The sequence below is a fragment of the Sycon ciliatum genome, chromosome 4 (genome assembly GCF_964019385.1).
Source record: "Sycon ciliatum chromosome 4, ocSycCili1.1, whole genome shotgun sequence".
NCBI classification, from domain to species: Eukaryota; Metazoa; Porifera; class Calcarea; order Leucosolenida; family Sycettidae; genus Sycon; species Sycon ciliatum.
Genome location: NC_088646.1, coordinates 22,618,715 through 22,631,294, shown reverse-complemented (window position 1 = coordinate 22,631,294; position 12,580 = coordinate 22,618,715). Strand labels below are relative to the sequence as shown.

Genomic DNA, 12,580 nt, shown 5'->3' with positions numbered 1-12,580 from the left:
ATAACTATTGCTACATAAAAACGTTATGATTGTAGCGATTTGGTCAGGTAAATGTATACAAGCCATTTGTGAAGCATGCCCAACCGAGGCCGAGGCAGTTCAAGTGACACAAATCCGGAGAAATTATTTACGAGGTTTCTTTTACTCTTAGAATAATGGAGAGCTATGGAGGAGACATACGCGAAGTGAATATCAAACAGACGAAGAAGAGTTTTCTAGTTGTGTCAGAGGCTCTGGCGATAGCATCTCTAGCGATACTGAAGTAGACACTGATGCATTTCTAAATTTGGGCCAGGATGAAGGAGCAGCTATAAACAGAAAGAGCTCGTTCCAAAAGAACTGCCTTTGCCGAGTCCAGCTCAGGAGGCTCGAAAAGAACTAGAATTTCTCATGGACTCAGTACCAAGTCGATTGCTCAGCAGCGCCTGTCTTACTTTCCTGATGAAGCACGTACAGTTAGTTGTAGGCGGCTGTAATGCCAGGCCTACAGTCAAATGCTATCAGAAATGAAGAGTATTGTGGCAAGCCATACGTCTACACACCATCTCAAGGAGAAGATGAGTGCACAAGCAAAGGATGTAGAGTGGCAAAATAACTTCTGACCACGTGTTTTCAGGATTTCCGCAAATGGGAGGGCTCTCCATCTGAGATCGGATCTCAGGAGCTGGCCTCACGTCTGGTGAGTGGTGTTACAGATGAAGACTTTATTCACAGAGTTGACGCAGTGACAGCTTGTCTGCAGGCAGAAATACTATTTGCCAAGATTAACTTCATACCAACCATGAATGACTACCTGCAATAATGGTTTCATCTCTCACTACATGGATAATTTGGGGAGGGATTTGATACTCCGACTATTCTGCCGCAACCCTGCATCAAAGTTGGAATGGAGAGCAATCAATGGAGAAGCGATCATGTCTTATAGTGCTAAGAAGTAGTGGAGCTCGTGAGAGATAAGGTGGCAACTTCAGATGCAGATCGACGATATGCATAATTTCCGGGAAGTTTAACAATGTGCAGACTTTCTTCCATTTTTGTCCCAAACCAAGAGCATTATATCCCTTGCTGAGGCATTATAATCAGCATTATAAGGCAGTTTTTGGAGCATTGTGGTTAGCATTATACGAACATTTTCGGAGCATTATCCGCTGGACCCTAGACGCTAGGGGGGGGGGGGGAGGGTCGGATTTCAGTTGCCAGCACTGTAGTTACATGACTGTATGCTCCTACCTCCTAGAGGATGCCGAATTATGCTCCACATTTTTAACCACCAAATTATGCCAATAAATATGCCGGCATAATCCGCCAGTGCCTATCCATGACGCCCAGGACCAATACACGCATAGGCGTAAATGTGTGTGCGGTCAGAGTCATGACACTTGACAGGTGCTGTGTGACATTATGGACTATTGTGTCCTCTGATCTGCGCGTTGAGCGCCAGGGCGCCTTTGCAGAAGATAATGATTGAATGCGGATGCATGAGTCTGAAGAATCAGAGAGGCACACGGAGTACTTTGACCTGGCGGCTTTCCTGGAGTTCCTGTTTGCTGTAGTTGGCCTGTGGAAGCGAAGGCTATAGCTTGTGTGTTTCTGAACATTCAAGTGATGCTAACGCGGATCCCGCGAATATTATATTATTATATACATGTATATATTACATGTACACTGTTGTGAATTCCAGCAGAAATCCAAGAGAGCTCGATACCGGGAAGGTAGAGCCGTGACACACTAGTCAGAACAACAGATGGCTTGATCAGTCACAACTTAAAGGGGAAGTTCACCCTAAAATCAAAATCAGATATGTTATTGGGAAAAATCAGCTGAGTCGATTGGTGTATGTCTCGTCTCCATCCGGTGACTATAACCGGAGATATACGCAACTGAAATATCACTTTGATCCCCGGTTTTTGGCGCCGCCATGGCGTCACGAATCTGTGACGTCAAAGAGATAGAGGAGCTCCTGGAGCTCGGAACTTTTACTTGGAGTTGGACGGAGAACTTGGAAAGTGAAGTCGTGAATGTCCAATGGCAATGCGGAAAGTCAAGCAGTATGAGGCTCAGAGCGGAGACGATTCAGGGTAGGTCTACCTCCTTGTCAGGAGATGACAGTGACTCCGAGGAGAGCGAGTTGGACGCCAGCGAAGGAACCGGAGTATACCGAGGATGAGATCATGCAGATGGCGAGTGCGGAGCAAGTTGGTGTAAATGCTGACGAAACTGCAGCGGCTGCTGCCGACACTGACCCTGCTGCTTGCTTAGAGGACTGCTGGCCACCTGCCGATCGCGTTGGCAATACGTCCTGCTATGAATGTGGCAAATGCGTCGTTCAATTATTGCGGAACGACTGCATTTGCTGCAAAGATGTTCCGGAATCGGCAGCCGCGGATTGGTTACTGAGTCTGGCTGCATTACTTGCACCTCACAGTTCGAGGAAGGCTGCAGCAACCAGCACGCACTGTACATTGTACTGCGTGGCTATTTGGGCAAGATCCATCAGCAGGCCGGATCGAAGCCATCTGAGTTTGGAAACCGGTACGTGCTAATAGTGTAATATTGTCGTCGATTTTGCATCGGAGAACTGTATTTTCTCATCAAAATTTTAAAAATACTGTTCCATGGTGCAAAAATATAACCAGGATATTGGCTTGTATACTTCTTCAAAAATTTGTTGTTGTAGTGTGCTGCTGTTGCACTGAAATGTACGTTGACATGTGAGACTAACAGCAGGAAGATCTACTCCCTTGTTCCCCAAAGCAGCTCGCACCGTTACGCAGCATACCGACAATACATATGGCTGATGTTCGGAAAACTTGGCCAAGGAGTCCGGTGGAACACCTGCATAATGGACAAACGGCAAAGCAATCATAAGCTGTCACTATTTGTAGTCAGCCAGGTGCTTGCACGTGTGTGTGTGTGTGTGTGTGTGTGTGTGTGTGTGTGTGTGTGTGTGTAGCTGTATGGTGTAGACCAGGCTGAATTGTGACGGTCAATTCTTCAGCCTTGCAAGCTGTTGAATGGTGCAATTCCAGCACAAGTTGCTATGGCTTCTGCCGTAGCATTGCCATCATTGCCTCCGGCGATTGGCGTCAAAGGTGTGTGTGTGTGTGTGTGTGTGTGTGTGTGCGCGCGCGCGCACGCCCGCACGTGTGTGTGTTTATAGCAAAAGAATAGTCATGAAAATGTACTGCCAGTGTTGCAAGCATATGTACGTGTGGATTTGATCTACACAGTGGGTACCATAACATCACCTCTAAATTTCCCGTGTGCTGACGGGGGTCTGTGTGCACGCATCAGCAGATATCATGCCATCGTCTGGACTCAATGCGCATGCAACTGGAGACCGAAAAGCTGCGGCATACGGCTCAGAATAGGCTTGAGCTAGGATCATACTCGCAAAATACACGCAGATAACAGTGACAATGCAACACAATAAAGACTTTCTTGGAATTGAAACTTACCAAGCAGAGGACAGAGCTAGTGACCACTGTATGCCTTTTCACGACATGTAAAACTTGAATTGAAATAAAACAAAAATATATTGCACGATCTTCTGTCTTCATTCAGTACCTTGCAATCAACACACTGCAAACAGCTTTGTACCGGTATCTGTAAATAATTTTCTCTACAAGTATACGATGTACTCAACACTGTGGGTGAAACTGCCCTCTCCAACTCGCGATGTACAGACAAAATTTCAACACGCTCTCAAAGCACGAAATCACCAGAACCATTCACTCACCTCTTCTCTCTCCTGCCTCTCCTGATACTGCGACATCCTTCGCTTCGCTGGGGGACGCCTGTCCGGGAAAATCGATGGCACAGCGTCTGCTTTCAGCTTTCGGCGGCACGTTTTGCCCATCTCTCCGTGCAAGTTCCTCTGGAAGGCATCTCCTCAAAATGTGCCGAACAAATTGCACAGCTCTCCTCAAACTTAGGTGGCAAATTCTCGCGGTGAATCGCTGCAACTCATTCCGCTCGGAGAGCTTTATCCCGCGGAATACGATGCACCGTGGTCCCAGGGGGCTTGCCAGACTGGTTAGAGCAGCCGACAGCACAGCAAACCGTCATCGTGGTTGAAACTGTTCAGGTCGCAAGAAAGAAACTCCACAAACGCCACTCTTTCTCGCTCACTGAAAAGCAAGCAGACCGGGAACCTCTATCTCTTTGACGTCACAGGGTGTGGAGGGGGTGTGCGCCGGCCGCATGACGTCATTTTGCATGACGTCATGGTAAATTTCAAATTCAAATATCTCCAGAACGGCGTATCGCACGGCGATGGGACCTTCACCACCGAACTCAGCGCCTCGAAATCTACAAACTGTGAAATTTTGATTTTAGGGTGAACTTCCCCTTTAAAGTTTCATGCCATCTCAGGCACTCATCAGGTGATATCAAGCCATCTGTTGTTCTGACTAGTGTATATTACATGTACATGTACATGTAAATTGTACAATGTAGATATACATGTACATGTACATAATGTCATTGCACAGGTACATGACGATTGTACAGAATATTACATGTCCAGAATACATGTACATGTACATATATTCTGGACATGTACATGTACATGATTGTACATGTACATTGTACATGTACAATCATGTACATGTACATGATTGTACATGTACAATGTACATGTACATGTACATTGTACATGTACAATCATGTACATGTACATGATAACCTCCATTGTGGTTCAAATGGTCCGCAGGGACCGGGGCTCTGCCAACGGAAGGTTGTAGTAATGTCACTTTTTCGGAACACAGTGTCCTCCACCTTGTTTCATGCTGTCAATCTAACAATACACTAGTACATGTACATGTACAGGTAGGTGTACGTGCATAACTAAGGTCCACATGTACATGTACATATACATGACATTGTACATGACGTACATGTACGTACCAGGGCGGTAGTAAGTAACTAGTTACTTGCTGGCGCCTGCGACAGATGCACCCAGATCGCAGACTGAAGAACCCTGAGGTGAACAACAACTAAACGCGCACACAACCTCCTGTTGCCTGGGGGCACGATGAGCGAGAAAAGGCGTAGGTATAGCAACTACAGTCTACACTGTAGACGTCATTTGTAGAATGATGTAATATTACTTATTAGTAAAAAAAACCTGGGTGTGACAGTCAGTGCACTGCATGTGTCATGACTCTACTTTGATGATCTGAAACAATCATGAAATGAAAATGTATAAAAAGTGTGATTCATAAACATTTTTCTTCGATGGTCATCAGACCAGTGAACGTACAATGTACATGTAAATGACTGTACATGTACATGTATATGGAATGGTGATTACAGGTGAATAAACAATATGTGCTCAAACAAAGCTACAATGTCATGATTGAAGGTCATTATAACGGTATTACATAATTCCTCGCATTATCCACCCGCTTGCACACCTGTTTTTGGTATCAATACAACATTGTACATGTACATGTACTAGTAGTAATACTGAAGTGTCATTGTTAGCTGTGCACATGTACACAGCTGTAGTTTTAGTAGACACAAGGACATGGCAAGTTGTGGTGGCAGTGTGTTCCATTCAGGCAAGGCCGTAGTAAAATCACTTGTCATCTGTCCACCTCGCAAGCATAAGTCTGATAAGGTTGATACCTCAATGGAAGGACTGCGTCACAGAATCACCCACAGAAAAACTAACTACCGGTACTAGTACTCAGCAGTAGTCAGTACTTTCGAGCTTGTACAGACAGTGTGCACTGACTTCTGACAAGGGGTCTCCTGGGGACGCTAGGCCCGCTCACGATGTGGCCAGTGACTGTGTGGGTGCACTGACCACGGATGGCGTAATGTCAGCGAGTAAACAATATCTGTGAACCCGGAGCCGGCATGGTCTCGGTGGCGGTATGATCCCCTGGGATGCATGAGCTACATCATATATCAGTACATGTGTGACGCACATGTACATAACAATAATTGTTATGTACATGTGAGTCCGTTAGGGCGTTACATGTACTGATGTAGCTCATGCATCCCAGGTCATTGTATGTACATGACAGTAGTAGTAGAATGTATTATTTTGATAGGGAACGCCCTACAGTCCAGACGTTGCCGTCTTGTATAGTTGCTAGTAGTACTAGTAGCGTACGTACATGACTGAGCTGTGTGTAGTTCGATACACACACTGCCACACTGTGTGCAGTGTGTGTCGCACGCTTCCACAGCACCTGTCCTCCCCTGTTCAGCGGTTCTATCTTGGATGGCTGAAATCGCTCGACGTCGAGTCACCGCATAAAACTATCGTTAGCTGCATCGCGATCATCACTTAGAACCTGTGCGGCTGTAGGGATTATCCGAAACTGCTGTTTTTTGTCGCCGGGTCAATTGTCTTGTAGTCTACTAGTAGATCTACATTGGTAGTGGATGTATTATTAGACGACGCATAGTTGTAATGGCGAACAGCGCAGCTCTCGTGCTGTGTATGCTCGCACTGCAGTCAGTAGTGTCCAATCACTTCGTCCTATCACAGTTCCCTGTTGAATGTCTAGACGACACCAGCCTCGCCAACAGAAAGTGCTGTCCAACCGTTAGCATAGGAGGTGCTAATCACGACTGCGGCGGACCCGGCCGTGGATCCTGCAAGAGCATTCCGGACTCACATTGCCACACAGAAACCTCCTCCGACCCCGCGGATATCCTGGCCTATCTAAAGAATACGACATACGAACCGTCTCGCTACCCCTGGCCTAACCGAGTGTTCACGCAAGTATGTGAGTGCGAAGGAGATTGGGCAGGCTATAACTGTGACGAATGTAAGTTTGGGTACGTGAGAACGCCAATGGGACAGGGCGGTGTTGCGCAATGTGTGAAACGCCAGACACCCCTAGTGCGGAGAAACTTTCTCACCCTGAGTCCTTCAGAGCGTGATCAGGTGCAGAACGTCGTTGCTGCCTCTCGAAATAGAACGGGGGCTGGTAAGAGTCGCTTTGGCGTGCTAGTGGATGAAAGTCACTTTCCTGGCACCCCAGGCACCAGTAGTCCATCACAACTCACCAGCGCTGATTTCAAGACGGATATCTCTACATACGAGTTCATGGCATGGATACACTACTTCGCGGCCAAGGACAGCAGCCCCCCACCAGCAGGCTGGCCAAACGTTACGGTTGACTTTGCCCATGAAGCCCCCACTTTCCTTGCGTGGCATCGGTTGTACATGCTGCTGTTCGAGACTGAGTTACAGATGGTGTCTGGAAACTCATCATTTGCCCTTCCTTACTGGGACTGGTTGGACAATAGTACCCGATCCACCTTGCTCACAGAGAACAAGTTTGGCAATACATCAGCCCTGACCGGAGTACTGGCAGATTTCACCATTACCTGCCGCATTGCCGCATTCTCGCCTGACAGCCCACGACGCGGTAATGGCAGTTTGTGCACTCGCGCAGAGTTTGATTCCACAGTAAAGGTATCCAGGGACTTTGGCCGGTGGCATGACGAGACACAATTCCTTCCCAGCAATCGAGATATCTGGGACGCACTGCACACTACAGACAGATACGATATGGAACACTATAATGCAAGTGCGACCGGATACAACAGCTATCGCGAGGCTTTGGAGGGTTTCACTCCATTCCCAGGAAAGACGTACTGCCAAAAGCCAGACAGGAACACTGTTCACGAAATTCACAACGCCGTACACATCTATACCGGTGGAACAATGGCCAACGTAGCAGCTTCAACAAACGACCCAATCTTTTGGCTTCATCACTGTATGGTGGACAGAGTGTTTGAGATCTTCATCAAGAGGAACGGTGAGACATACACACCGACAGTGGGTGCACCACCAGGTCACAATGCTGATGACTGTATGGTGCCCTTCTATCCCCTCCATCGTAACAAGGACTACTTGAAACTGTCAACGGAGTTCGGCTACCAGTATGACAGTCTGCCCAAATACACACAAGAACCAGTCCGACATGATCGCAGCCAATGCGCAGGTGAGTCGAGCAGTCCAGCAGACAACCACACTGTACATGTAATGAACTATCTCGGTATCTGTACAGGCTTGACTTCATAATTATACCGTGTAGCGAATATTATTATATTAAAGCCCCCCTAGTTCTTTGGGCCGAGGCACGCATGAATGCAAGAATATAACACGTTAGTACTGTCTAACTGTGTGGCTGTGTGTAGATACCTCTACAAAGTCATTGTAACATTACTCCTTGAAGTAGCCTATATACTAGTATGGCACTGTATTCCGTGGAAATGAACATCTGATCCTGCTCAATGTTCAGCTGATTTGAAAAGGCCTTACAAGTCATGTACATGTATGTTGATCCAAGGATCAGTCATTTAGCCTATCTGAGACACTGGTGAGCATGTTGGTGATGTTAGTGGCCAGGCATCGGAACATGCATCTAGAGTAAGAACAATACGTTTGGTGTGTCTGTGATCTGTTCTTGTGATGCAGCCAATCTACCCACAGAGGAACCTAGACCGATCGCCACTCAACCGACTGCACCCGCACCTGGTCCTGTCAGTGACACCACGCAGGTCCCCGTCCAGACACGGTCATCGGCCCACAGAGCCACATTGGATGTTTCGTTGGTGGCATACAGTGTTCTGTTCGCCATGTACAGTTCCACTGTGGTCCTAGCCTGCTTCTAAGCGCTAAGTGTGTGCAAGAGAAAAGGTTTCGAGGAAGAAGACACGGCTATGCAGTGAGTGAAGACCTACTGATCATGTCTGATTGGAAAAAAGCAACTGTAGTACAGTAGGAGGATCTGCTGCTTTGCTTTCTGCTGGCAATACACCGTAAGTATGACTGAAACACACCCAACCGGGCATACTCAGTCCAACCCACCAATGTAGCTAGTAACGTTATCTTGAAACCCTCTTGCTCCTGCTTTTCCACACTTTGCCTTATTGCTGTTTTTGAAAGCTCAGAGTCATAGCCAGATATATTTTTAGTTTTCTTTGCCATTTCTGTCACGATAGTATGTGTTTAGGCTACTTAGTGCATGCACAATACGCATCCAGTATGTCACCACGACACCAGTGCCAATGCAGTCATGTAGGCATACTCATAGGTCAAATTTAGAAATCTTCTGTGGACATTATCTGGTAACATTGGAATCTCGTCTTTGGCCAATTTTTCTTACAACTTCTGCATGACTGCATCACACAATGGTACTCATGAACCGCCGGAGCAGTAACGTTTGACACTTGAAATGTATGCATCCAGTATGCCAGCATGACTCCACCACTATGTGTTGATAATTGGCTGGCAAAACAGGTACTTGTTTTTCCTATATTCCTTGTCACTTTTAAAACTACTCGTGATCCTATATTTTATGAATTTAAAACACTCAAGCCGCGGACAGAACTGTTTCGTCCTTTTTGGACTCGTGAATTTAAATTATAATATCCATTAGTATGAAGGAATGTAGCAAATGGGAAAAATATTTAATCAGCACTCCACCACTCAGGAGTGTGGCAAGCATAACATCGCCTGCTTGCGTTCTCATACTTGTAGTACTGTACCGCATTCATCTACACTGGGGTAGTTTGGGTGAGCATCTGATAGGTACAATGATATTATGTGCATGGGTCTGTGCCACGGACCAACACGTTACATTAGAGTAATGTGCTCTGGATAAAGGAACAACAGGAGGGTCTGGATAATCACTCCATCCTATCACATACATGTACGTGTGCCTTGCAAGCATAAAAAGCACACTTCGCACTCATGGCATCGCGCTGCATGCACCCTGTGGGCATGTACTGAACCAACCCCAGATTTAGGCAAATTTCATCAGTTATCTAAGACCAGGGAGAAGTGCAATACATGTACATGTACATGTACATGTACCGTATTGTACTGCTCCCTGCTTCAAACCGAGAAGCAGACACTATAGTGACCGATGAAAAAAAGAGAATATTTGCATAAAGAGTGGGCCATTGGGAAGATATTGTAATCCTTCAACTGCAAGCAAACATTTCTCTTACTAGGAGAATCAAGCGCTGGTGAGCGGACTGAGTGTGGAAAATAAACTTGTTTCCTGCAAGGACAATTGTCACGGCAAGGCAAGGCAAGGCAGGCAGCAACAAGTTATCAAGATGTACAACAATTTTCTAATGTATTATAACTCGGATACTGAGCCAGTAATAAATGTACGAAGTAAAAAAAAGAGAAGAAAACACATGAGGCCAAACTAAAGAAGGTGTGTGGTTCGACTAACATGGACATTTTTTTTACGGGCGGGCGGGCGGATTTTTTTTTTTAAATATATTTTTTAGTACATGTAAATACACTGTACTGCCTTTAGACACCCAGTACATCGGCATTATTAATGGAAGTTTCCGGAGGAGGAAGGAGGAAACTGTAGTTATCACCAACCCTCACCGCGCCCAGCTCACGCCGCTACGGCGTGCGACCTGAGCTGGGCGCCCTGCCCAGTATGGAACTGTCCTCAAGCCAGTCACGTATTTGGCAGCCCAGTGAGCTGTCTAACGGATCGCAGCGTTTAGAAGCGCCAAATGAGGCAGGGCCAGTCTCAGGCTGGTCGCGTAGGCGGCAGGCCGGCGGGCGACCGGCAAGGCTGCATTCGCATTTGGATCACCGAAGTGATACAGGTGCTTCGACGGCACTCCGTGGCGCATCAAGGAGGCATCTGGGGCCCAGGCAGCCCGCCCGTAAGCGCACCACCGTATCAGGTATGCGCAGGTGGAGCAGCAGAGCAAGATGTGTGCGGGACACTCACCATCATCCGGTCGACTGCATGGTTGTGCGACTTTACACAGCCGTCACTCATTACTTGCTATTGCTTGCAGAAGGCCAGATTTTTTTTGCTCTCGTTTGCTCTAAAGCTAGTTGGTTTACATGGTTTATACCCGTACCTGAGCATGGATCCTACTCAGCAGCGGATCGCTGGTATTCCTCGTTTGAGACCGCGGCGACGGCAGCGTCAGCCCTGACCAACAAGCCTCGGGCGATGAGCATGCCGGCCGAAAATGCAGGCATGGACACTGTCGTGTATGACCAGTTTAGTTGAGTTCCTTGGAGGCGCTATGATGCCGGCCGGCGCATGTGTTGGCGCACGGGAGACGATTAGGACAATACGGCGTGCGGAATACGTCGAGCTGGCCACAATGCTTCCTTCCTGTCCTGCCCACACGCAGCCAGCAGCCAAACGTGTTAGAATCGATCAATCCGATGGCAATCACTGAGTGGAATTGTCATTGGCGGCTCCTCTTCTGGCAAGAGAAAAACTGAATCTCTAATCTACTGGGTCGAGGCCTGGCAGACTTTCAGAACCATCGCGCCTTGCAACACGAGCTTACGCCCTCTGGGGCCCTAAGTAGTCCGACAAGAAATTCATACTGCACGGCGACAAAAGGGCAGTTGGAGCAGTCTGAAATCCGGGACTTGCCGAAATCCAACCGTGACGGAACTAGCCCACTTCAGCCCCCGCATGGTAGCAGAACACAAGGCTTTATCTCGCTGACTACCCATATTACGGTCACGGACAACTCCGCTGCGGACGCTCTTTCACGCGGACGATTAGTCCATTTCCTCTCATCGGCTCCCTAATCCAGCTGCTGGACTCGGCTTAGTCCTGAACTCATGCTATGCGGGAGCAACTAATCATGGCAGCAAACCGGCTGAACTTCTTCTCAACCAATGCGTGCCTCCTTTTTCATTCGCTGTGTAGTCTATCTCTCTCAGCACACGTGGGTAAGCACGCAAGCACACACACACCCACGCACACGCATACATACATACATGCATACATACATACATACATACATACATACATACATACATACATACATACATACATACACACACACATACTCTCTCTCTCTCTCTCTTTATCCTCCTCTCCTCCATCCCTCACCCTGCTTCGCCTCTAAGTGCTGTCGCTCCCCTCCCCTTCCTACTCGTACTAGGCGGCATTACACCAAGTCTCAGCATGTGGGGTCTACTTTGCTGTTTTGGGGCTTTGTTTGGACATGGCAAGCTGTTATCTTTTTCCTTGCGGCTGTCGTCGCTGTTGCCATTGTTGTTTAGATACCACGGCGAGCCGGCAGTACGTGCCGGTGTTGGCGGGCTGGCGACCTTGTTTTACTTTCAGTAATTAACACTTTACCCGAGGTGCGAGGGATTAATCCGTCACGACCGCGCAGGGCATATTGCAGACACGCGTATGTGCGTTACACACACACACTCACACATTATGCGCACCCGGCGGGCAGGGCGATTGGCCTGCTGCTTATTCAGTTGTACTAGCGGAGGCAGGGGCAATTCCCCTACGTAATCGCCCATGCGGCGGAATACCCGGCGGCCTGATACGGCGGCGTTGCGAGCAAATGCAGGGGTGGTTCCCTTTTGAGCTCTGTTTGTGGCGGCGGCAGAGGCAGGGGCAGCGCCCCTAGCCCATGCGGCGGTTGACCCGGCGGCCCGACATGGCAGTTGGCCCAGCGGTCCGATATGGCAACTGACCCGGCGGTCTGATATGGCGGCTGACCCAGCGGTCTGATATGGCGGCGGCTGACCCAGCGGTCTGATATGGCGGCTGACCCAGCGGTCTGATATGGC

General features: G+C 47.9%; 1 protein-coding gene across 1 annotated transcript; it reads left to right on the top strand.

The window, feature by feature from the left end:
- Positions 1 to 6,298: 6,298 nt before the first annotated feature.
- LOC135815078 (tyrosinase-like) lies at positions 6,299 to 9,351 on the top strand. The gene is made up of 2 exons (XM_065328313.1): positions 6,299 to 7,973; positions 8,450 to 9,351. Exons 1-2 carry the CDS (start codon positions 6,428 to 6,430, stop codon positions 8,644 to 8,646), a joined length of 1,743 nt encoding a protein of 580 aa, XP_065184385.1. The 5' UTR covers positions 6,299 to 6,427; the 3' UTR covers positions 8,647 to 9,351.
- The last annotated feature ends 3,229 nt before the right edge of the window (positions 9,352 to 12,580 follow it).

What these genes read in the sequence shown, in the direction of transcription:
- LOC135815078 (XM_065328313.1), top strand. Translation starts at nt 6,428, where the DNA reads ATGGCGAACAGCGCAGCTCTCGTGCTGTGTATGCTCGCACTGCAGTCA. An exon ending in TGATCGCAGCCAATGCGCAG is followed by an intron (nt 7,974 to 8,449) that starts GTGAGTCGAGCA and finishes CTTGTGATGCAG; the next exon opens with CCAATCTACCCACAGAGGAA.